General features: G+C 39.9%; 2 protein-coding genes across 2 annotated transcripts; both read left to right on the top strand.

The window, feature by feature from the left end:
- The first annotated feature begins 10,659 nt into the window (after positions 1–10,659).
- On the top strand, positions 10,660–12,840 carry YLMG2 (YGGT family protein). The gene is made up of 3 exons (XM_087663252.1): positions 10,660–10,986; positions 11,887–12,080; positions 12,204–12,840. The coding sequence occupies exons 1-3, from the start codon at positions 10,735–10,737 to the stop codon at positions 12,466–12,468; spliced, it is 711 nt and encodes a 236-aa protein (XP_087519378.1). The 5' UTR covers positions 10,660–10,734; the 3' UTR covers positions 12,469–12,840.
- A 10,259-nt stretch (positions 12,841–23,099) lies between these two features.
- Positions 23,100–26,594, top strand: LOC148017378 (uncharacterized). The gene has a single exon (XM_087663148.1). It carries the CDS (start codon positions 23,659–23,661, stop codon positions 25,693–25,695), a length of 2,037 nt encoding a protein of 678 aa, XP_087519274.1. The 5' UTR covers positions 23,100–23,658; the 3' UTR covers positions 25,696–26,594.
- The last annotated feature ends 308 nt before the right edge of the window (positions 26,595–26,902 follow it).

Genomic DNA, 26,902 nt, shown 5'->3' with positions numbered 1-26,902 from the left:
CAAGAGACCAATTGGGTGCAATCTCCCCCCATGCCTTGTGTGAGCGCTCCACAAAGCATGTATTTTATGTATTATTCATCTTCAAGCTCAAATAATAGCCCAAATTACAAAATATCAAGCTTTTAGCTTTTGAGTTTGCTTTAACACAAAATAGGAATAAAGCTAATGGGCGGTGCCCAAATAGTCTGGCATGCCCAATACAATGTCCAAGTAGAAATAACATAATCGTGCGCCCATGCGCATACAAAATAATAATAAATATCCGACGCCTCAATAAATAGGCGTGACAAAATATAGGCGCCATGTCTAAGGTATGCGCCCATCAAAATATAATCCATAAATTGAATACTCGCTATCCTCCAATGCTTTCCTGTGCCACTGCTGCTATCTCTACACATCAACTGAAGCATTTACAATCGTTAGTAAAATAATACAATTAAACCGACAAAAGTGAATACCTAGCAGTCTTCAGCTACATAAATAAATCAACTGGTTAGAAATAAAACCTAACCTTAATTTATTACGAGTGCGCACTCTAAACTCATAAACGTTCATTAATTTAATATGCATTTTGCGGAATCACCTGCTATGGAATCACCCATGTACACACTAAATTAATGAAACGCCCAAAAAGGACAGGCGTCCCCATCAACTTCTCGCACAAAGAATCCACTTTGTGTATGGCACGAAATCCACCGTGAAATATGCCTCCTGGCATCATACCCCCGGGGTGGGATAGCAATTGACCTCAATTGCTATTAGCTCAATGTAGAGCTAATAGAGTGGGGAAAGCATTTAAGTCTCTAGCGTGCATCCATTGTGCTTCCTCTACAGGATGGTTCTTAAATTTGACTAGATATCTAGAATATCTACGGCCAGTTCTAGTGGTCATAAAGTCAGTGTCTATGATAGCTTCTGGTTCAAGTATTTCAGTCTCTTCCTCCAACAAAGGTGGGTTTTCATAAACAGGATGTACAGGTAATTGGCCTCTAAATGATCTTAGTAAACTAATGTGAAATGTGTTGTGAATTTTCCAGTGAGGTGGTAATTCTAACTTGAATGTATTATCATTAATTTTATGAATGATCCTAAATGGTCCATAGAATCTAGGGGCTAATTTGACAACTGGGTGTCTATCTACACTTTGTAGTCTACGTTTTTCTATTCTCAACCAAACATAGTCATCAATTTTGAAATTCATTGCTTGTCTTTTCTTATTGGCTTGTTTTGTATATGATTGCTGGGCTTTGGCAATCATGTCTTTAACCTCATCAAAAATAGTGTTATGCATACTAGCAATATCATCAGCACTCTGAATTCTATTTGACAAAGATGCAACAGGTGTAGATAATCTATAACCATAAATCACTTCAAACGGTGCTTTCTTTGTAGATGTGTGTGATGTATTGTTATATGCAAACTGTAATAAATGCAAATGTGTATCCCATGTCTGAGGTTTAAAAATAGTATAAGCACATAAAAGATCTAGAATAGTGCTATTAGTGGCTTCTATTTGTCCATTAGTTTCAGGATGAAATGCAGATGAGAAATCAATCTTTGTGCCTAGGTTAGTAAACAGAGTAATCCAAAAGTTGTTACAAAATCTAGAATCACGATCTGAAATAATAACTTTTGGCAATCCATGGTTAGTGAAAACAGTTTTAAAAAACAATTGTGCTGCTTGTGATGCTGTTAAAGTTTTCTTACATGGAATGAAATATGCTTGTTTACTAAATCTATATACTACTGTCCAAATCATATCATGGCTAGATTTAGTATTAGGTAAACCAGTAATAAAATCCATAGAAATTTGTTCCCATGGTTTAGATGGAATAGACAAAGGCATAAGTAATCCATACTGTTTACCATGATGTCTCTTAACTCTTTGACAAATCAAACATTCAGTAACAAAGTTAGATACATCAGTGTCCATATGCGGCCAATAAAAATCTTCAGTTAATGTACGTAAAGTAGATATGATACCTCTATGACCTTGATATGGGGGACAATGAATCTCATTCAAAACAAAAGATCGGAATGGAATTGTAACCCATAATCTCTTTTCGTAAAACATAAATCCATCGTTATAAGATAATGAATTAATAGGAATCAAGTCATTTTGAACTAATTTATTCCAATCAGCATGAAAAGTAATATCCTGATGATAAGTATCTTTCATAGCAATCAAAGAATCAAAAGATATAACAGAAATATTATGAATGGCAGGTCTTCTACTTAATGCATCAACCACTACATTTTCTTTTCCGGGTTGGCATTGAATGATAGGATGAAAACTCTGGATAAAAGATGCACATTTGATATGTCGGTCAGATATTTGGGGTTGGCTAAGTAAATGTCTAATACTTTGCTGATCGGTCTTAATCATAAATTCTAAACCCATTAAGTAGTGTTTCCACTGTCTTAATGCTTGTATAACAACTAATAGTTCTTTGTCATATGTGGAATATTTCAGTTCAGAAGGTTTCAGCTTACAACTAGAATAGGCTATAGGATGATTGTCTTGCATTAGTACAGCTCCTATTCCTGATCCACTAGCATCAATCATCACTACTAGAAAGAATGAACGATTAAAATCAGGCAACTGTAGGACAGGGGCATGGGTTAAGGCATGTTTTAATAAGTCAAAGGATTTTTGTTGATTTTCAGACCAATGATAAACAATTCCTTTCTTCAGAAGTTTAGTCAGTGGTAAAGCAAGTAATGAAAAATTATGTACAAACTTCCTATAGAAACTAGTAAGACCAAGGAATGATCGCAATTCATGCACATTTTTAGGTACACGCCAATTCAATATTGCATCTATTTTCTCAGGATCAACTTTAATTCCATCAGATGATACAATATGACCTAAATACTCAATTTCTGTTTTAAAGAGTTCACTCTTTTCAAGATTCGCATACATTTGATTATCTTTTAATAACTAGAAAACCAATGACAAATGCTCATAATGTTCTTTCTCATTTTGACTAAACACCAAAATATCATCAAAGAAGACAATTACACAATACTGATATTTCAAAAATATACGGTTCATCATTCTACTAAATGTAGCAGGTGCATTAGTCAATCCAAATGGCATCACTAAAAATTTGTAATGACCAAACTATGTCCTAAATGCAGTTTTGAATATGTCAGACTTATCTAGTCTCACCTGATGATAACCAGACTTAAGGTCTATTTTACTAAATATAGCAGATCCTTGCAGTTTATCCATAAGGTCATCAACTCTAGGAATGGGATACCTATTCTTTACAATAATCTTATTTAAAGCTCGATAGTCAATGCATATACGATAGGTATTATTCTTTTTCTTGACTAACAGAACAGGTGCACCGAATGGAGAACTACTAGGTCTAATCAATCCTCTATTTAGTAATTCCTCAACTTGACTCTAAATTTATTTTTGCTCTATCTGGTTATGCCTATATGGTGCTTTGCAAGGTGGTTGTGTAAATCAAATCTATTTTATGGTCTTCTGGACGTGAAGGAGGTAAACCAGGTGGTAGATCTTCGGCAAAACAGTCCTTAAAATGTGTAAGAAATTCTTTATGCCTAAGATGCATATGATTTTCTTTGACTTGCAGTTCATTCACCCAAATGAGATAGGATTTACTACTCTTACGTAATGCACATTTAGCTTAAGTATGTGAAAGTAGTGGAAAAGCATTAGATGCATGCATACCATACAATGTAATAGGTTTTCCTTGAAAATTAATATTCATTGAATGTGTGGAATAATCTATATCTGGGTTATGCTGATGACACCAAGGCATACCTAGAATAATGTCACTCGACTGTAATGGAACAACTAGAAAATTTCTTCTTTCTGTGTATTGACCAATTTGAATCTCTAAGTCATGCACTTCCTTTGTACCATTATACCTAGTGCCTAAGAATGCTACTTTGATACGATAATGCGTAGGTACAGTCTGTAACTTCAATTCTTTTACTAACTTTGCTGAAATAAAATCATGAGTACTACCATCATCATGCAAAATAATCTTTTCCTTTCCATGCACCAAACATTTCATAGTCAATAAAGAATGTGGAGTTGGCATACCTGGTAAAGTATCCGAAGGAGTAGTAGTGTCATCCTCATCTTCCGTGAAATCAGGCATATCTTCATGTTCGTCTTCTTCCATTGCTCCAAGGTAGTTGATATGGGCAGGTGGCTTCTTCGAATGGCAATTTGCTGCTAGATGTCTAGGCTGGTGGCATTTATAGCATACTATAGGTTTGGCTTTGGTTACATTTATTGCAACGGCAGGAAGTCTAGGTACATTAGGATTTGGCTGTGGAATAGGCTTAGGGTTTTGAATGCAGGTGGTTTTGCCCAATTCTTACGAAAAGATGGTGAAGTGAAACGACCTTGATTAAATCTTCTAAAATTTGAGTTGAATTGTTTAGATCAATGGTTACCATTGGCTTGGAATTGCTGTGGACGCCTGTCTCTACCTCGTAGCTTGTCTTCAGTGTCGTGAGCTAATGAAATGGCGTCTTCAAGAGTAGCATGCTTGAACATGTTAACTTCAACGTAGTAATGCCCAAGGAGTCCAGACATATACTTGCGCTTGTGTGTCGCTTCAGGTACGTTTCAAGCATGCGTAGCTGGAGCAGTGCATTCCAAAAACGCTCTGTATACTGAGGAATAGGCTCACTATCCCGTTCTGAAGAAGATCCCATTGCTTTATGGCTTTCTCATGAAATTGTGGAGGAAGAAAATTCTGCATAAACTTCTTCTTGAAATTCTCCCAGGTAGCGAGACAATCTATATTCTTGCGTACCACTGTCCACCAAAGAGATGCTCTATCCACTAAATGATTAGTGACACTTGATTTTATCTTTTTCTGCATAGGTTTCCTCATGGAAGTAGTCGTCAAACTGACTAATGAATGCAAGAACAGTTTTTCCCTCTTGAGTGCCATTAAAAGTACGGAATTTGAAACTTCTTTTACTTATCTTTGATTCCTTGCGGATGGTTTGAGCTTCGAGAGTCGGGTCGATGTTACGTCGGATAAGGTCTTCAGATTGAGGTTCTTCTTTGTCGGTAGAGGATCTTTGTAAATTTGCCAATTGAACTTGCAATGCTTGCCTAGCCCTTCGTTCTTCATCCAATTACATCATAATTAAATCCAGCTTTTGCTCCATCGTAGGTTCAGGTAGGTCGCGTTCAGCCCATTAAATCGTCCATATGTGGTTCCGTCATCCTGCAAAACTCAAAAGACCTTTCTTACTCAAAATCAAGTTAGCGGGATGAGCGTAGCTCAAGTTCGAGAATACAAGGCTTATGTATTTTTGGGTGTGGCTTTCACAATCTTTGAAAAATCTGCATTTTATCCTTCTTCGTATGCTGAAAATGCTTCAGCAAACCTGCCTATGGGTAGAGTACCTTCCAATGAACAACTTTGCAGTTCGGAGTTTCTGCGCAGGAACAGCCCTTCTATGAGTTTTCGACAGAAGTCAGTTTTGACTCCAGTTGATTTGTCTGACTTGCAGAGTACAAGACTAATGTGACTTGCAAAGTTTGTAGACTTGCATAACTTGCTTGCTTTATGAAACTTGCAGAACTTTGACTTGATAGACTTGCTGAATCTGAACTTTGCAGACTTGCAGTACTTGTGCTGAGTTGAGAGACTTAAGTAACTTGGAGCTTTGGTAAGTAAGCTTTAGCTTACTGACCAAAACGTAAAATCGTGGGGGGGGGGGGGGGGGGGGGGGGGGCATTTTTCAGCCAGCGGCGCAAAAATCGAAGGTCTCTTGATACCTCGCGATGACGAATTGAAGCTTTTAAGCTTCTTAAAGCTTATAAAGCTTAAATACTAACTTGAAGACGACTTGATGAAGAAGAGATAGAAGTGGTACTTCGCCTCTGCAGACCGGTCCTTTGCGATCTGATGATGGAAACAGGGATTCTTGATCGCCAGAAATTTGCTTGTATCGACCGTTCGCGACGAGATTGACCGTAGAGCCCGATCGTTCCAGGAGCTCCGCCTTCGCACGAGATGGGTAGCGATTGGAAGCTCTTGATCTTAGCTTCGCTCTGATACCACTGGTGCGCAGATCAGATGCTGTACGCTCGCGTAGTGAATGCCGAAATGTCCTTAAGAACAATAGAACTCTACTTTTTGCACAAATTACAAGGTAAAAAGCATGAACGACAAGAGCAAGAGACTAATTGGGTGCAATCTCCTCCCATGCCTTGTGTGAGTGCTCCACAAAGCATGTATTTTATGTATTATTCATCTTCAAGCTCAAATAATAGCCCAAATTACAAAATAGCAAGCTTTTAGCTTTTGAGTTTGCTTTAACACAAAATAGGAATAAAGCTAATGGGCAGTGCCCAAATAGTCTGGCATGCCCAATACAATGTCCAAGTAGAAATAACATAATCGTGCGCCCATGCGCATACAAAATAATAATAAATATCCGACGCCTCAATAAATAGGCATGACAAAATATAGGCGCCATGTCTAAGGTATGCGTCCATCAAAATATGATCCATAAATCGAATACTCGCTATCGAAGTTGATGGGGACACCTGTTCTTTTTGGGCGTTTCATTAATTTAGTGTGTACATGGGTGATTCCATAGCGGGTGATTCCGCAAAATGCATATTAATTTAATAAACGTTTATGAGTTTAGAATGCGCACTCGTAATAAATTAAGGTTAGGATTTATTTCTAACCAGTTGATTTATTTATGTAGCTGAAGACTGCTAGGTATTCACTTTTGTCAGTTTAATTGTATTATTTTACTAACGATTGTGAATGCTTCAGTTGATGTGTAGAGATAGCAGCAGTGGCGGAGGAAAGCATTGGAGGATAGCGAGTATTCGATTTATGGATTATATTTTGATGGGCGCATACCTTAGACATGGCGCCTATATTTTGTCACGCCTATTTATTGAGGCGTCGGATATTTATTATTATTTTGTATGCGCATGGGCGCACAATTATGTTATTTCTACTTGGACATTGTATTGGGCATGCCAGACTATTTGGGCACCGCCCATTAGCTTTATTCCTATTTTGTGTTAAAGCAAACTCAAAAGCTAAAAGCTTGCTATTTTGTAATTTGGGCTATTATTTGAGCTTGAAGATGAATAATACATAAAATACATGCTTTGTGGAGCGCTCACACAAGGCATGGGGGGAGATTGCACCCAATTGGTCTCTTGCTCTTGTCGTTCATGCTTTTTACCTTGTAATTTGTGCAAAAAGTAGAGTTCTATTGTTCTTGGGGACCTTTCGGCATTCACTACGCGAGTGTACAACATCCGATCTGCGCACCAGGCTTTTTACCTTGTAATTTGTGCAAAAAGTAGAGTTCTATTGTTCTTGGGGACCTTCCGGTATTCACTACGCGAGCATACAGCATCCGATCTGCGTACCAACCTTGCTGTACGCTCGTGTAGTGAATGCCAGAAGGTCCCCAAGAACAATAGAACTCTACTTTTTGCACAAATTACAAGGTAAAAAGCATGAACGACAAGAGCAAGAGACCAATTGGGTGCAATCTCCCCCCATGCCTTGTGTGAGCGCTCCACAAAGCATGTATTTTATGTATTATTCATCTTCAAGCTCAAATAATAGCCCAAATTACAAAATATCAAGCTTTTAGCTTTTGAGTTTGCTTTAACACAAAATAGGAATAAAGCTAATGGGCGGTGCCCAAATAGTCTGGCATGCCCAATACAATGTCCAAGTAGAAATAACATAATCGTGCGCCCATGCGCATACAAAATAATAATAAATATCCGACGCCTCAATAAATAGGCGTGACAAAATATAGGCGCTATGTCTAAGGTATGCGCCCATCAAAATATAATCCATAAATTGAATACTCGCTATCCTCCAATGCTTTCCTGTGCCACTGCTACTATCTCTACACATCAACTGAAGCATTTACAATCGTTAGTAAAATAATACAATTAAACCGACAAAAGTGAATACCTAGCAGTCTTCAGCTACATAAATAAATCAACTGGTTAGAAATAAATCCTAACCTTAATTTATTACGAGTGCACACTCTAAACTCATAAACGTTTATTAATTTAATATGCATTTTGCGAAATCACCCGCTATGAAATCACCCATGTACACACTAAATTAATGAAATGCCCGAAAAGGACAGGCGTCCCCATCAACTTCTCGCACAAAGAATCCACTTTGTGTATGAGTCCCGGTCATCAAAGTTTACGGAATCCACCGTAAAACCTCACGGAATCCACCGTGAAATATGCCTCCTGGCATCCAGGGGGGGATGTCATTGGGAGAATGTGGTTCATTTGCCTTCTTAATGCTTCTTGCTTTGGGTGTTTAGCTCAATGTTGGAAATGTTTCCCACTTCACATGACAAATAGTGGATCGATGAAGCTAGAAAGAATGTAGTATAGGCTGGAATAAGTCCTCTCTTTGTCTATGCTAAAATTCAACATCACTAGGGTGGTTGTGCCTTTCCTAATGCAATGATCCCATAATGATGATACAATATGTATTGACAAGCTACCTATGGTGATAGAGCCTTGCATTAAAGTAGATGACTTCTTGCTCCTCTTCTATTGAGATGCTCAACATTGAAAAAACCTCTAGATCTTGCTTGGTTTTGCTCCCACAAAATCCTTGGGAGAATGTGCATTGCCTTAGAATCAACAAACTGTAGATGCCTTACCTCCATGGTAATATTAAAGTCTAAAAGTTTTTGTTTGGATAATCTAGAGGTGTGGAATTTACAAATTTGGGCTTCCAACTCCATAGAGAACAAGCTTAACATAGCTACTTAGTACTACTCCCTTAGAATCCTCGAGACTATATTCATGGCGTAGAATGACAACTTAGCAATTGCTGGTGCGTAGATCGGATGTTGTGTGCGCGCATAGAGAATGCCGGAAGGTCCCCAAGAACAAAGAACTCTACAAACCTTCATAAAAGCAAAAAAGGATTTGCACGACATGAGACTAAAAAGACTAATTGGGTGCAATCTCCCCCCATGACTTGTGTGAGTGCTACACAAGGCATGTATTTATAAATTTATTTATCTTTATGCTAAAAAATAGTCCACTTTACAAATAGCATTTTTTTTGCTTTTGTGTTTGCTTTTGTCCAATTATAGAGTAAACGTTTGGGCGTCCAAAAGTCAGGATGTGCCCAAATATAAATATCGAATAATGAAATATTAAACCGAGCGCCTATGCACATATAAGATAATAAATGTTTTGTCAAGCGCTTTAATAAATAAATACACTTAAATAAATATTGGCGCCACGCCTTTACTGATAAGGTGCGCATCCATCAAAAATAGTAATTCTTCTAGGCATTTGGATTTATGCCATCACCTGGTGCCACGCAATGTCTCCACTGTCTAGTCTACACATCAACTGAAGCATTCACAATTGTTAGAAAATAATAAGATAAAACCCAACAAAAGTGAATACCTAGTAGTCTTTAGCTACAAATAATTAAATAGGTTGGAACTTTGTCCTAACCTTAATTTAATTTGAGTGCATACTCTAAACTGATGAACATCCATTAATTTGATATGTACTTTATGAAATCACCCACGTGCACATTCAATTAAATTGATGCCCAAAAAGGACAAGCGTCCTCATCAACTTCTCACATAAGGAATCCACCTTGTGTACGAGTCCCAACAAATAAATAGTTTGACAGAATCTACCGAAAAACCTCACGGAATCCACCGTGGAATATGCCTCCTGGCATCAGTTGTTGTATCTCCATGGTGACATTAAAAGGCTAGAAGATTTCATTTGGATAATCTAGAGAAGTCAAAATTGTAATTTGCATTCCAAGTCTATGGCTCTCAATGTAATTTGCAAGGCCTTGAGCAAGGGGTTTCCATGGACAAGTCTCTCCTATTTAAATAAGCTGCCAATTCTTAGGTTTTCCTTCAATGGGGCACCTTAACATGAGCTTTAATTATTGATTAATGACGATTGTCAATAAGCAAATTTCCTAAGACATAGTATTACCCCCATCTCTTCTTGAGGCCTTAAGAAGGGTGGTTTATTTCAGTCCTCATATAACTATGAGTAATACTAGTCCAAAGCACCATGTTTGTGATGGCACATTATGAAGACTTGTTAATTGGTATTGGAACTTGGTACTCCATGTGTAGGGCTTCACAGCTACAACTTGATACTTTGTACAGAGAATATCAGTGTTTTATTAAAAATAATTAGAGCAAAGTTTTTTGGGGTCTCTCACGGTTGGTTTCTTTGTACCTCCACCATCCATTGCTCTTACACATGCTTGCTTAGCAATATTGAATAGTTTGTAATAACCAGGAGGGCATATGGTGTGATTTCACATGCTAGCTGTAGAATTAAAATGTGATACCTTGGTGTGAACTCTTGCTGATTGAAGCATGACTTAGGATGCAAAAGCTCCGTGATCGTTACTAACACTGGTGCAAAGAACCAATCTAAAATTAGTGTGAAGCACTCACAAAATCTAGGTGGAGTGCTTAGTATTCTTTACAATATTAATATCAAGCCGCATTTGGAAAAAATAATTGAAGTTTCCGATAACCCTACATTGAGGGCAATTGTGTTTAAGATGGCAAACAATTGAAGCACTGAAGATGAAATAGCTTAGGCTGGTGCAAGGATAAGCTTTTACGATTTGAGAGAGAGAGAGAGAGAGCGAGAGGGAGCGAGGGAGGGAGGGAGGGAGAGGGAGAGAGAGAGAGAAGGCGATGGCACCTGTGGATATGCGACAGCCTAATCATCACGGCAAAGGCTTCCTGTGTGCCCTGCCTCCCCTTCCTTTCCCTCTTCCCCTCAAGCAGCTCAGAGACGACGGGCTCTTAAGTAACTTGACGCGCCTGCACACTCTGCTGTCCAATGTGCTCGACCATTGCAAGCATTCTCTGGAGCAGGCCCTCGACAAGAATCCGCTCCCTTTCCGCCTGCTCCCACCTCAACTCCTTCCCTCCCGGCCTCGCCAGGTTGGTCTTTCACCCCGCAATTATCTCGCGTTGTTCTCTTCCATACAAACAGGGATATTTTGGACATGTTCCCACGTATGGGGGATTTCCGATACTTCGACAACATCCCATTGTAAACAGGCTCATGACTTCCTAGCAGGAACTCATGGTGTTGACTGTATCACCATGAGAATAACATCTAGTTTCCGTAATGGAAGATGACTAGACTAGACCTTCTTGTCAGAGGGCCATCTGAGGATTGCTCTTTGCAACTGGTTTTGAAATGCTTTGAGTGCATTTTTATCCTTTCATCATGGCATGGGGCAATAGCTTCCTACATGAAGACAGTTTTGCTATTGCTCATGCTCACTTGCAACCCAGGCTTATCGATGCTTGACATGAAATACCTTCGTGCTTTTGGATACGCCAAGGACCAGTTATGTAGGTATTGTGTGCTTTGAAGATCGATATGCTAGCAAAAAATCATATAGGTATTGTGTGCTTTGAAGATCGATATGCTAACAAAAAATCATTTAGGCAATGTGCATCTGTCCTGCAAAGTTGGCAACCTTGTAAGTTATATGCAACTCTTGCATGCCTGGAGAGACAAGAAAAAGGTTTCGTTGAAATCTAGTCTGCAATCAGCCAATCTGAAAATCAGAGTGGCAACACTCTATAAACCCGTGTCCATGAACAGATAGTGCTTTTTGAACAAAAAGCTAGACTATTTGTATACTTGAATTTGCCATCGATTGTCAGGTCATGGATTTATTACATCCCTGGTATAATCCAATAGTACCAATTGAAGCCATGAGTTTTCTTGATATAGTACATCTAGAATGCAGCTCAAGTCGTCTTAAAAAGAGACATACTTAGGTATTTGAATATGCTTCATAGAAGATGCATTTTTCTTCCTTACAGGTGGAAGATGCTACTAGAAGACATCATCTAGCTGATTACAATTTTGCAGCTGCATTTCCTAGTGATTCTGTTGCTGCGATGGTGGCATCAAATGGAGTGCTTAATTTTCTCAACATATACAACACTCTTTTGATTGTCAGGCTCATCTTGACATGGTTTCCTGATCCTCCACAAGTCATCGTCAATCCTCTAAGGTGCAAAGTAGCCTTATGTTTTGTTAGATGGTCAATCTCATTTATTTGGCACTCTCTGTGTCAGTAGGTAACTGGATTGCTTTTGTCGAGACCTTATGCTAATGTGTGTGACTTTTTCTGCAGCACAATTTGTGATCCATATCTGAACATCTTTAGGGGAATTATTCCTCCCCTTGGGGGCACAATCGATCTATCCCCCATATTGGCCTTCTTAGTGCTAAATGTCTTCACAAACACGGCTGCAGCTCTTCCAGCTGACCTCTCATCTGGTCACAAGACAGGGTTGGACAATTCATTTGTAGGTTGCATCTCAAGTTCTGGGATGCTGACGTGGTCACAGAAGGCATGGCTCAAGCGACAGGTTGCTGCAGCAGATATGAGGAAGTAGTAGAGCACAAATTTTGGATTTGTACCAGTCAGTCTTTGTGCTCTGAGATGCAAAGTCTGTGCCTGGAGAGCATTTTGTAACATCCCTTAAGCTTGATTCTTTGTGGCACATTCTGGGAAATGAAATTGCATTACTCGCTCTGCATGGGATTAACATGCTTTGTACGGGTTCTTTATCGGGGTGAGTTACACCAAGTTGATAGTCAACCAGCCATTTTACATAGACACCTTTCACGATAGATGCATGATGGCTGTGTGTTGTTGATTGCAAGTAGATTCTGACATGTATATGATTGTCACAATGTGCGTCTGTGGTAACCTTGTAACACTAAGTTACCAGACACAAATACAATATAACACTACCTTCCTTTCAGTAACTGTTGTAAATGTAATTTTTATATTGAACTTAAAGCCATTTGTGTGCCTGCGTGTGTGCATTTAAGTTGCATTTCAACTTTCAAGGCCAAGTTGTAAGGTCTGAAAGGATGAGTGCACATGAGCCATCCAGTATCTATAGAAGGTGTTAATATTTGATATTGGAGACCTTGATTTTCACTCAAGTCCTAAAACTCTTTGGACTCTTTGGGGGAGAAAGGTAGCAGCAATGTCTAATCACATCTTTATACGGTACCTGACTTGAAGGGGTTTGATGACATTTGATTGTGATATGCTAGATTTTGGAAGCATCCTTTCAAATTTATACATTAATCACCTTGTGAAAGTCCTTCCTCAACAATGCTGGCATCTTGTTGAATTGATCGATACGTCTTGAGATACATTCAATAGCTCTATGGCAATAGCTTAGGGAGTGAGGGTGATCTTTTAAGGTCTCTACAGTTTGAGTGGGAGAACTGCTCGCAGCCTTGGAACTTCCACCATACTTTGCCATGTGATGCTGCAACCAGGTCTCTTAGTTTCCTTGCTTGGTAATATATGAGTTGTGTGAGTACCTAATGGCCTGTTTCTCATTTGGCACTTCTAAGACAATAGTTCATTTACAAAGGACGAGCTGATTATGAGGGCATTTGTAGTAGAAGTTACAGTTTTCAAGCACAATCAAGGCATTGGTTACTTCTTCTAATGTTTGAACTTAGATTCTTACTTTGTAGGTCTTTGAACTTGGTGTAATTTGCATGTGTTGTTTTTTATGCCTCATCTACTATAGGTGATCATTCATTGTGCCGCTCATGGTTGATTTTTAAAGTTTGCCTAAGCATGTTAAATGGATCTTTTCCATGCATAAAAGTAACCATATCGAAACAAATACATCACTAAGCATGTGCAACTCTTGCTTGGTGCATAACATTGTGACATCCATGAGACAAACTATTGTGAACTATATAACTTTCTCCATGATGCAAACAATATTGCATTCTTAAAAGTGAAGGTGTTTAATTTTGCTGATTATGTATATGGCTAATGCCTTTTTTGAAAGGTTTACCACTCATGTGGAAATGACGTTTTCCACTAAAATAACTAAAATAACTAAAATATTGAACTGATACACCCTTGAGCAAGTACAATTTTTGCTTCTTATATAACATTATACCCTTAATAAGTCAACATAGCTTTAAATACATAATTTGCTCCATGATGAGGATATTTTTGCTTAAGCACTCACTTATAAAGTTGAAGGTTTTAATTGATTTCTTTGGTGCTGTTCTTTAAAATGACCATCAAGCATCAAGCTATTGAGTAATTATTTCTTTTGCTACTGTTTTTTAGTGGATTACTATTATTGGAATGTTTTAGTGATTATTATTGGATACTTATATCACTTGTACTTCAAGGACACATTATATTTATGGTTGCATTATTTTGTCAAAGTCGGTCTCACAAACGTATGCACGCTGTGCCATTAACCATAGTTGTATTTGCCACACCTTGAATGATTGTGTGGGTTGCGCACATGGAAATGTGATTAGAATGGTGTAGTCTAGGTCTATTTAGGTTAATGATAAAGCATGCTTCAAAGAATGATTAGCCTAGATTTCAAAAGTGGGCAAGACACCCAAAGGAGGGTGTAGCTTCTAATTCACAGTTATGGAGACCTTAAAATGCAAATCGAGTACCACCTTAGAGAAGTGACCTAATCCGAACTCTAATCTTACTCTATAGAAGGGTGGGAGGGCTTAGTTGTATTAACCCTTTTAGTGCAATATTGTGGAAGCTCAGTTAGTGCACCTATTGAAGCTTTTTATTTTCTTTTGTTCTATCATTTTGTTTCAATTGTTGAAAGTAATAGAGAGAGTGTAAGGTGTGTTGAGTGAGGGGTATGTTAAGAGATAGTGTGGAAGTGCAAGTATGTGAGTGTAACTCTAGTGTGCACATGATCTTATGTATACTAATGAATGAGGGTGGAGTGAGCTAATGTGTGGACTGTGTGAGTGAGCTCAAGAATGCAAGTGAACTTTTGCATATGAGTGATTTTGAGTGTGTGAGTGAGTTCTAGTGTGCAAGTGAACTTGTGTGTGTGAGTGAACTAGTGTGTGGAGTGTGAACTATTTGGTGGAAGCAAACTCCTAGAGTCTAGTATAGAAGTCGTAGCGCAAAAGTGCTAGTGTAGATGTGGTAGGCTAGCGATAGTGTCCCTAGTGTAGAGGTGCTAATGTAGAAGTCCTAGGCTAGTGTAGAAGTATGAAGGCTAGTGTAGTGTAATTGATGTGTGTGGAGGTGGGTGTGTTAGAGAGAGGGGGTGTTTGTGAATATGTGTGGGTTTAATGCATGTTAAATAGAAAAGTATATGTAGTATGTGTGATGTCAGGGTGTATATGTGTAAATGCATGTGCGATAGTAGAACAAAAAAGAGTATATGGAATGTGTGTATAGCAGGGTTAGTGTATACATGAATTTGAAGATGTGCAAATGGTTATAGAAAAGAGGGTGTGGTGTAGGGGGTGTAGGAATTTGGGTGTATGAGTTGAATGTAGTTTGAGTATTTAGTGGGTATGTGAGTGGTGAGGTGGTGCAAGTCTTAGATGGTGCGAGAGGTAGGCAGTACAAGGGGTAAGTGGTGCGAGTGGTGAGGTGGTGCAGTGCGAGTACTAGGTGGTGCAAGAGGTAGGTGGTGCAAGTGATAACGTGGTGCAAGTTCTAGGTGGTGAGTGTTGTAAGGTGATGTGAGTGGTGAGGTAGTGTGGTATAAGTGGTGAGGTGGTGAAGGTCAAGGTTTGTGTAGGATGGGTTTTGCATGTATTGGTTGTGTGTAAAGGATTGAGTTTCTTGTGTGTGGATATGTGTTCCTGGGGTGCATGTTTAAGTGTTAATGCATGGGTGGTTTGAGTTTGTGGAAGTGGTGTGTATATGGGGTGTTTATGAGTGGATAGGTGTGTGTGATGTAGATGTGTGTGTATAGGGTGTTTTAGCGTGTAATTTTGTGTGTGGTGTGAGTGTGCATATGAGTGTGTGTAGATGGGGATATTTGGTGGATTTAAGATATGGTTAGTATGTGAGGTGTAGTTTGCATACATATGGGTGAGTTTTTTTTTTTGTGTATGGCACGTAAGTGGGTAAGGTGTGTAAATGTGGGTGAGTGTGCATCAATGTGTGTGTGAATGAGTGGGCATTGTGGTGTAGGGGGTATGCTTGAGTGTGTTAGTGTGTGAAGTGGTTTTATGTGTGTGTGAATGAGTGAGTGAATGATTGTGTGTATGTGTAAATGAGGTGCTGTTGTGAATGTGGTTTATAAGTGTGTGTGTGAACTTTGATGATTTGGGTTTGTGTGTATGTATGTGAAAGAAAATTAGAAGAGAGGAAGGCATCTATGAATCTTGTGTACATCAAGAGGGCTGAACGAGATGAGGAGGGGGTTCATCATGTAGGAGCTATTGGACAAGGTGGTGGAGGAGATAATGGTGGTACTGCACGTGGCATGCGGGTACTCTAGAGTGGTACTGATGATGCCATTCTTGCAGTAAGCACTACAAGTGTAAATAACGTTGCTAGTGTCATCAGAGGAGGTGTTGGGGTGGGTGGGGCTGCTGGTGCAAGTCAAGGGCGACTTGGGGGCCTTATCGGTGCTGGCATGATACCATAATTAGCATATTAATCTCTCCTTCCACAACCTCCTCAAGGTCCTAGCCTCCTCCCTCCTCGATGATGCTTGTTTCTAAATCACAAACTCCTCCATCTATAAAAAGATACAAAGTTGCCAGACCCTTTAAGAGCTAGGATAGAAGTCACACTACCAACAATAAGATATAGCTTTGCTAGATTTTCTAAGGGTCATGCCATAAGCATAAACACAATGGTGTTAGAACTTGTGGACAATTCAGTTGCAAGGATAACACAGTGATGCTTTGTGAAAGATGCGGGATCTAGAGCATGGCAGTGAGTTATGGTGGATGGAAGGAGAAGTGTGGACTCATGATGGAGAAGACAAAGACGCTGTTTTTTACACAAGTGAATTAGGTTCCAAGATTGACACTTGGACTCATAAACACAATCTTGTGTATGTGGTCAATGACACTGACACTTCACTGAAAAGAAAAGAGTACTATCATTGCATTAAGAAAAGGAAGCAAGTACAATGCTTTATAGGAAAGTAGGAAAATGCAGTAGGCACCACTATGCATATGGGATAGGTTAGCCTGCTTGTCCTTGGCCCTGAAGCTCCATACAAAGAGGCTGTTTAGTAAGTGTGATTGTTGATTCTCAACACCCCTCCTCAATCACAACTAGAAATGCACAAAGTGTGTAGAGGCTGTAATGAGAACCACCTGCAAAGTGTGGGCACACCACAAACATGGTAGATACCAGAGGCTGTCGCAGAAAAGGCTAAGTGTGGGCACTAAAACATGATGGATATCCAGAGGCTGTAACAGGGGCGTCACAAAGTGTATAGGGACTGTAATGCCAAGTTACATGAGGAGTTTACGAAGCTTATGGCAAGAAGCATTAGGGCAAGGAAATACAAGGCTTTTAAAACAGTCTATCAGAGTAATGAGAGTAGGACTGATGAGTCTTGTCCTTCCGATCCTGGTGGTCTTCATCTTCATCTTCATCTTCATCTTTTGGTCCATAGTCTTCTTCTTCTTTCACAGTTGCAAGATAGGCCTTTTGGGACCTCTTTCTAGCATGACAGAACTTCTCAGTGTGTCTGATCCTTTTGTAGAAGTCACAGAAGAGAGGTTCCTTTTTACCTTTGTATTTGTTGTTTACATATAACATTTATTCATCCTTTGAAGTGCTGGGCCCTTCTTTGCTTTTAAGTTTATTTTCTTCCTCTAGCAGAGAGGCTTTAATATCAACAAGTTGAGGATCAGGCATGTTGGTTAGAGTGGTTGATACATTATCATAAGTAGAAGGCAAACTTTTTAACAAGACACCAATACAAACATCTTCATCCATTTTTAGCTTTATTCCTGCAAGTTGAGTAAGCAGGATTTCCATGTAGTTTAGATGGGATGCCAGGGATGTATGAGGCTTCATATCAAGTCGGAAAAATTCAATTAATAGACCATACTTAGACGACTTTGACTGTGCACCAAATAGGGTATCCAATTTATCCCAAGTGCCATGGGACGTGTCACAGGCATCCACATGATGGATGTAGCTGTCGTCCAATTCCAGTTTGATGATGGCTTGTGCCTTGTCATCATTCTTCTACCAAGTGACTGCAAGGTCCGCATCTCGAGGTTTCTTCTCTTTGCCATTTGTGATGGCCCAAAGACCCTTCTTCATCAGGATGAGCTTGATGCGGGTTTGCCAAGTGTGGAACCCGGCTCCTTTGAATCGAGCATTTGGAGAGTCTTTTCCCATGTTGAGGTTACAAGATCAGTAGCAAATCAACACCAGAATTCTGAGATTTTATCAGTAGAAGAGCAGATTACAATGTGTCAAGAGACACAGTTAATGACAGTGTGAAAACACACTATGTCAGTGTTGATGTTGAGCTTTGATGAAACTGGCTATGGCTGACAGTTTAGGGTTTCAAATAGGGGCCCAATTTTTTGCAGATTGCAAGAGCTATGGTTGATCATTTCCAAAACTTTTTTAATGGAAATGTAGCTCTTTCCAAGGCCTATCAAAGCCCTATGATCTTCGTCAGCATCGTGACGTGTGCAGGCATAATTCAACGTATGAATCAGCAGCAGTGCAGTTTGGATAGCGGACGAATTTTCGCAATACTGGAGTTACAGGTCACCAATGTTATGGATTGAGGTCTTGAGATGAAGCGCCTTGAGGTGAGGGACAATTTCTCAGAAGGAAGCAAGTGAAGATATGCCCTGTAAGTGGAGATCCAGCTCCTCCAACAGAGGTAGGTTGCAGGTTGGCTATGGCTGCCAAGGGGTAGAGAGTGAAAATGGAGTTGGAGATGAAGTCAAACACTTGAGCTGAGCTAGATAGAGATTGTGAGAAACTGAGAGAGCTGAGAGAGGACCTGGAACATGCTAAGCCATGCTCAGCTGCGCTCTGATACCATGTGAAAGATGTGGGATCTAGAGCATGGTAGTGAGTTATGGTGGATGGAAGGAGAAGTGTGGACTCATGATGGAGAAGACAAAGACCTTGTTACACAAGTGAATTAGGTTCCAAGATTGAGACTTGGACTCATAAACACAATCTTATGTATGTGGTCAATGACACTGACACTTTACTGAAAAGAAAAGAGTACTGTCATTGCATTAAGAAAAGGAAGCAAGTACAATGCTTTATAGAAAAGTAGGAAACTGCAGTAGGCACCACTGTGCATATGGGATAGGTTAGCCTGCATGTCCTTGGCCCTGAAGCTCCATACAAAGAGGCTGTTTAGTGAGTGTGATTGCTGATTCTCAACATGCTCCTACTCTAGAAGAAGCATAAACATAATTTAGTTGACTCTCCTTTATGAATCATTTTAAAAGCAAATCATCTAGACAAAAGAAATAGCCTCTCCTCCTTTTGTGTAGTAGGTAGTAGGGAAAAACCCTTTTGTGGTATTCTCCAACTCAACTCAAGAAGGGAAAATCCCATATTCTTGTGTTTTGCACATTTGCTTTAGCTTTTGAGATTTTGTCAATTCCACGCCTTCCCTTAATGTGTGCCATTCATGACAAGCCTTGACGCATCAACTGATTAAGCAATAAGAATATTGCATTTTAAATTGTGTGTTGTACTTTTTGAGTTTTGAGTTTTTGTATCGTTTTCACTTCAATGTACTCACAATCATACAAGCATGACAAGCATGATGTATCTTCAATCCACAATAATGGCACATGATGTGTTAAATTAGAAGAGTTTGAGTTTTGGATTTTGCATTTTGAGTTTTGTATTTTGTGTTTTTGTATTATGTTTTGATTTTTTTTTTGTGTCTTTGAGTTTGAGTTTTATGTTTTTGTCTAGTCTAACAAATCCAATCTTTCCAATCTCAATTCCATAAACTGGTTCCTCTCAATTTAGCCATCCTAAACTAGTTGCATGTGTTTCGAAGTATGCAAGTTGTAAGTCTAGACGATTGATAACCCATCCATTCATCCACTCAAGCGAACAAGCCTCCTATTCTGCCACATTGTATGAGTGTGAGAACCTTAGTGGTTGCACCATCCTTTGTCCCAACAATGAAACCAAAATGTTGGGCTAAACACTGGGATGCACATTACATGTGATTGCTCTAAGGGGATCCTCTACTTATCATAGAAGGAGTACATCCACAAGAAGCTTAATGTTGGGCTAAATGCACAATAGACAAGGCATTGGATGGAGTTCTGTTATTTCAAAAGTTGTAATTTACTTCAGTAACAATCTCTCACCTTGTCTCTTAACACTCTACTTATCATAGAATGAGTACATCCACAATAAGCTTAATGTTGGGCTAAATGCACAATAGTCAGGACATTGGATGGAGTTCTATTATTTCAAAAGTTGCGATTTACTTCAGTAACAATCTCTCACCTTGTCTCTTAACACTCTACTCTAACTAACCATGCATCATTCTCTCCTACCCCCCCAAAAAGCAAGATTACAAGACTAACTTCAAGTTGTAGTGAGCTCACATATGTTACCTTTCTACATTGTAGTCCAATGTCTTGAAGGCTCGAAGATGGTTCCATGACCCAAACAAGGCAATTTGATACCGTCGCTCCTTTGCATCTACCACTAAGCATACCAATGAGTTGAGAAGCTAATAGACTTAGAAGAAGAAAGGAAAGAAGATGACATAGATCTTCATCTTCCCTTAGTCTTCCCTTGCTCAATACACCTCTCACACACACTCTCTATTTTACTCTCAACAATGGAGGCAAGATGATATAATAGAAGAAGAGAATGGAAAGCTTTAATAGTTGCACTCTTAGAGCTTCTGCAGTATGGATGCATCAAAATGAGTAAATACAACTAAGACCTCCCACCCTTATATAGATCAAGATTAGGGTTAGGGTTAGGTCACTTCTCTAGGGTAATGTCTAGTTTGTGTTTTAGGGTTTATACTCCTTTTTCATTTTAGGATTTTCACTCCTCTTTGCATTTTAGGGTTTTCACAACTATGAGTTAGGCTTTGCACCCTCTTTTGGATATCCTATCCACTTTATGCGATCTAGGCCAGCTATTCCTTGAAGTATGGTTGTACCTTAGAATAATGAGACCTAGCTTACACTATTCTAGTTACAAATCTAGGTGTGTAATCCTTACAAGAGTTGCGGGTGTGATAAATCCAACTGTGGGAAATAAATATAATATATATTAGTGGCTCTCAAAACAATACATTCATAATATTATTTCAAAAATATTGTCTAGCTTTTGCACTTTGATTACTTTAACTTTCATTGACTTTGTCCTTGCTTGTAGCCTTCCACATTCACTATTAACATTATCCCCCTCGGAGTGGAGTGTCAGTCCCATGGCACTCACATCAAATCTAGACATCGAATACTAAGAATGGTCAATGTAGAAGTAGCCCTGATGAAGGAGCAATGAATGTGGTTGGTGAAGAACTATAGGTGATGATGATGATATCCTATGGATAATATAGATGATGTTGCTCGTATTGTGCTAGTTAGCAAGGATGATAATATTGTTGGTAATTTAGCTTGAAGAATATGATATTATGGATGGCAAGATACTTGACTATTAGTTCCTCTTATTGGATAGAGCAAACGATCATGAAAAATGAATTGGAGGTTGCAGAAGTTAGGAGAGTTGGTATTGATATAGAAGTGAAAGATCTTGATTCTTCACAAAGTTGTATATATGTAAAGTTAAATCTCATGTGCATTCTCTTCCTAAGGGAAAGTGCTAGTCTTCTATTTGTACACAAAACATAGATTATTATTGGTTTGGGAGATGGTCAAAAGCTTGAAGTGTTGTCCCATACTTGAGGACCCAAAACCATGTATAGTTACTATGCAAATACTATGTGGGTGCATGTACATAAATAGTCTAATACTTAGTTAGAAGATGGCTCCATGGGTTCTTTTGTTGATGGCTAATGGTGTAAGGAAATCAGAACTAATGAGGATGGGAAATTTTGTTATTGTAGAGGGATGGGTGTGGCCATGGGTGTAAGCATGCATGAAAAAGTTGATGCATTAGATAGTTAGGCTTTGCATGCAATGATTAGATCTCTCTCTTTCCCCTCCCTCTCTCTCTCTCTTTGTGTAGAAATGTTGATAGTTGCCCAAAGGGGCATGCACATGCCCTGTCACATACACTCTTTATACAAACGTTGATTGCTAAACAAGTATCCACAAGGCCAATCTCTCTCTCTCTCTCTCTCTCTCTATTATTATTATTATTATTATTATTATTTTGTTTTGTGAGTTGAGTATGCACAAGAAGTTATGCAAGGATTGTCACAAAGGCCAAACCCTTACACCCTTGGTTTCATTGGACATGTTCGCTTATTTCCACTTTCTTTGGTCCATAGCTTTGGAAGACTAGCATTGTGCTATGGGGGGTAGGCACCAAGCACCCTTGGTAGTTCGAGACTTGGAAGAGAATAACCTAACCCTCACCTAGTAAAACACCTTATCATGTGATAGATTTCTACAAAAGGGGTGCCATGCCCATCTTGGATGTTAGATCGTATACTCTCTCTCTCTCTCTCTCTCTCTCTCTACCATAGAAATCCTTATGCCCTTTTGACCACGATCTCTCCTACGATCATTATGTTGTTGTCCTTTGACTGCCTACTATTTGACTGTGGCTTTTTGAAGACACCCTCAAATCACTAGCCGACACATGGCAATGAGGCCACTATGGAATTGCACAAGTTGGAAACTTGGGACACATGGTGGAGGGCATCTATGCACCTATTTCACACCCATAGGCTCAATGACCAGGGCAAATTGGGTTAACAAGTTAGGAGACCTAATACTGATACCTCTACGATAAAAAAATTCCATTGGCAACGTGCAGTGAACATTGTGCTTCGTCACTCTTACCCATCACCTTGTAACTCTTATAACTCCATGATTAGGAAGCCAACAACAGTGAAGGTTACGGTTTGGTGTTTTTCTTTGTGAGGGTGGAGTGAAAATGCGCTCTAAAGCGTTTGTAATGAGCACAGAGGCATGCGCGTGAACAGGTATGCTCACGATGGTTTCATTTTAATTTTAAAAAAATTTATTACAAGAATCTGAATTTTTAAATATTTACCTCACGAGTTTGAATTTTGTGCGGATCGACCGTTTGAACTGAGTCCCATCTCAGGAAGGACGAGAAAATTGAGGGGCATTCGTATGTGACACACTACTCTTCTTCGTTTTCTTCCTTTTTCGTCTCTCTCTCTCTCTCTCTCTCTCTCTCTCTGTGTCTGTGTCTGCTTCTGCATGGCTGTCTGTGGACCTCTCTCCTTCCCAGCTCCGCCCTTACGCATTGACCCGCCTTCTGTGCAGGTACTTCCTCCTCTCCTTTCATCAGATCTGTTTCTTCTTTACACCTAATAGCCCCCGGCCATACTTAGGGTTTCGTGAAGGTCGAATCCCTCAGACTCCCTCAGACCTTTTCAAAGGTTCCCGTCTTTGCATATTGCTCGAGCCCTTTAGGATTTGCAGGCGATGTTTTGCAACCTGCCTGTGTTTCTGGCTTCTGACTACAGCCGAGATCTATAACGCTCTCTTGATCTCAAGCTTTTTCTACGAGTGTGGTAAGCTTCACGCTGCGCATAAAATTCACAATTCAATGTTCTCTACTCCTGTAAAGACTGGAGAGCAATAGTGTGGAATTTCTCGGTTTTATTAGGTGTTTGCTTGTATGCGAGGCTTTGAGACCTCACATGGCACCTCTGATTGCAAAATCAAGGATGGAAGAAACAAACATTCAAGCTTCAAAGCAGGAAGGTCACCTGCAAGTTCAAGCCAAGAGCAAATTTGCTAAAAGACTAGCTTCTCCAGACAAAGACATACGGGAGAAAGCCATGTCTCTTCTTTGTTTGTGGCTCACCTCTCAAAAAGAAGTGAAAGAAGATGAGCTTCAGAAGATATGGAATGGACTGTTTTACTGCCTTAAAAATGCAGAGAAAGCAACAGTGCAAGCTGACTTGATTGATCGAATGGCTTTTTTAATGGAAAAACTTGATGAAGACCTTTCGCTGCTATTTTTCCAGTCGTTTTTGACAGCTTTGAGGAGAGAGTGGAGAATAATGGAAGGGCTTCAAGTGGACAAATTCAAAATGTTACTGAAGCAGTATATCCTTCGCATGTTTGGGGTTATGAAAAACAGAGGATGGTACCAGCTATTGGTAAAGAAGTTCATGGAAGCTCTTCTAGAAAGGCTTTTCCTAGTTGAAGATGCTGCCGGTGCCAGTGAGATCAAGCTTCACATAGCTGACATTTATCTTAACGAGCTGAAGCAATTTCTTCCGCTTCAGTTAGAAACAATTGAGCTTTTGTTGTGGCCATTTTGGATGGTTCTTGCACAAGGGCACGAGAATGATTTTACAGATAGGGTCAAGGACAAAGTTTTCCTGTCACTTTTTGACTTAGGTTGTAGAATGATAAACGCCAAGCAAAACAAGGAGGATTTTGGCAAGGAGGATGAATATTTAGGATCACTTGCATGTATTTTACCAGTTGCATGTACAGCTGAAAAGCTGGCAGCCCTGCCTTCCACTGTGGATGCCAATCGAGTTCGACTGGTTGAAATTCATGAAAAGTTCATGGCTTTAGAGAGGCTCTCTCTTGAGTCTGGAGTTTCAAATCTATCCTCAAATGCAAAGGAGGGCACGGAAATATGGAGCCTTGGTCTAGATTTAGTTACAGGTAACTGCACAGTTGATGATGTATGTAACTGGTCAGGGGATGACATGGAGCTGGATTCAAATGATGGTTCTGCCTCACCTCAGCAAATAACATCCTCAAAGTCATTTGGTAGGTGCAGTACAAAACACCAAAAGCTTGGTCTTTCACTGGAGTTCAATGTAGCGGAGAGAGCTTTTGTGAATGATGAAAACATGCCTCCAGAAAGCGGTTTAGCAGAACCTTTGGCCAAAGAACACTTAACAGCATGCTTGCATCAAGTGGTAGGATTAGATGACTGGACTACGACAGACAAAATGAGCTCAGGGGAGCTTAAGCAGAAACATATGAAGGACAGAGTGTTTGGTGAAGTGATGCCTGTAGATAGAAATAATATGGGTGTGTTATCTGTAACAAGTTCCACATCTGATGATGAAAAGGCTGGAGAGACTCAAAGGCCTGCTGGTGTCAATGGAGCTATTCTTTCTTATGAGGATGGAAAAACTAGGGATCTTACAAATGAAGGCTGCTTGTCATTGGATGATTCCATTATCTCAAACTTAGCTAAACGGTTTGACTCTATTGCTGAAGCGTGTGATGGTCTTGGGGGCAGTGAAGCTCCAAAATCAGCTCAAGCATTGGCTGCTTCTCCTGTGAACTCAACAAGCAAGAAACGCAAGAGCTGGAGAAGCTCTCCAGCTAGATTGAATGATTGTGACAGCCCTTCCAGTGTCAAGGTAAACACTTTGCTGTCACCTGGATGTGCTTCTGTCGACAGTCTGTCGGCAAAGGCAGCGAAAAAAGTCAGGTTCTCACTGAAACACAACCTCGTGTGGCGGCCTTCCACTCCTCTTCCTCCCCACAGTCTTAGGGTGCCCCCTGGAGCTACTCCAAGGGGAAGTGCATTGAAGAAAGGTGTACCTCCAGGCCCAATTCTGGTTGTCAGTGAATTGCTGTCTGTCTCACCAAAGCGCAAGAAGTCATCCTCTAGGAGAACCCCTCCCTCTGCATCTAGGACTCCGAAAAGCTTGAAGTCGCCAAAAGTATCAAGAAAAAGTCGCCTTAGTCCACGTTGACACTTACCGATGTTTATGGATTATATGGAAGGTTTGATGTAGTGTGAGGGACCGTTGTGGCTGCAATACAAAAGCATGGGGCTTTGGCAGTTACCCTGCAGATGTCATTGGAAATCCCATCAGATCTACTGATGGAGAAGTCTATGCGAGACTGCACCTTAATGCATCAGGGGTGGTCTCAGGTCTTGGGATCAGGTCTTGGGAGTTTGTGTTACTTGGAGCAGTTGCTTTGTGTGATTAAATACTGTCGGTTTCAAATCTTTTAGTATTAAATGCATCAGGGGTGGTGGTCTTTGTTACCACTTCAGTGATGATAATGAGGCCGCCTTAGTTAGCATCCAAAAATGAGAGGTCCATGTTTCAAAACACACCAAAATGGATTCTGCTGCATTTTTGAAGTGTCTTCTGTGTACCAACCCTGAAACCGCTGTATCCATATTTGCTGATCAGTTTTTAGATATTGTAAAACTTTCTGAGTTTATATGCCATGTAACTCAAAACAGACAGACAATTGCAATCACCATATGTGAGCCAGCAATACCAGAGCTTTTGAGCTTTTTTAGCTTAGCTTTCACAGTGAAACTCAGACAGAAGTATTACGATGCTAAGGTTTGTATTGCGCGGTTCTGCAAACGAATGTTTACAGCAGGATCCAAGGGGAACAAACCTCTCCTTAAGCTAATGCTTCCTGCCGTTGCATTACGTTCGTGTTCGTGCACAGTCTGTTTTCTCGTTCGCTGGGCTTTCGTTACATGAGGCGCTCAACTATGGCATAATTAGCAGACTGATCTTTTGTACCTCGCATATCTGGAGTGACGAGTCTCGTAGTCTTGTACAATTTCTGAGGGCATTACTTTTGTACTTAGCTCGTTGATAGTTGTAACATGGAAAGCTTTTACAGGGCCAGGAGTTCAGACTCGTCTGGAGCCTTGCTGCCGTACTCTTTTGAAGGGGGTACTCAAGGAGCGACTTCTCATCATTATTATTGTTCCCACATGTTTATCGGGTAGATTAAAGATGCACAACTCAATATATTACATGGGTGTAATTTTGTGCTAATACGTACGTACGCACTTCTTGTCTGAGCGGGTATGCGGGTAGACCGTAGATGCACAAATGCACAAATTACTTGATATATTGGACGGTAATACATGGGTCATGGGTGTAATTTTCTGCTAATACGTAAGTATGCACCGATGCACCGCTT

This window comes from Lygodium microphyllum, chromosome 22 (assembly GCF_053477565.2).
Source record: "Lygodium microphyllum isolate KBCC chromosome 22, Lygodium_microphyllum_v1.1.10, whole genome shotgun sequence".
In the NCBI taxonomy this organism is placed as follows: Eukaryota; Viridiplantae; Streptophyta; class Polypodiopsida; order Schizaeales; family Lygodiaceae; genus Lygodium; species Lygodium microphyllum.
Note: the sequence above shows the minus strand (reverse complement) of the source record. Positions and strands in the feature narration are given on the sequence as shown.

Bases quoted from the DNA above. Each gene is read 5' to 3' on its own strand.
- YLMG2 (XM_087663252.1), top strand. From the start codon at position 10,735: ATGGCACCTGTGGATATGCGACAGCCTAATCATCACGGCAAAGGCTTC. The intron at 10,987-11,886 runs GTTGGTCTTTCA...TCTTCCTTACAG, and splicing joins TTCCCTCCCGGCCTCGCCAG to GTGGAAGATGCTACTAGAAG. The intron at 12,081-12,203 runs GTGCAAAGTAGC...CTTTTTCTGCAG, and splicing joins GTCATCGTCAATCCTCTAAG to CACAATTTGTGATCCATATC.
- LOC148017378 (XM_087663148.1), top strand. From the start codon at position 23,659: ATGGCACCTCTGATTGCAAAATCAAGGATGGAAGAAACAAACATTCAA.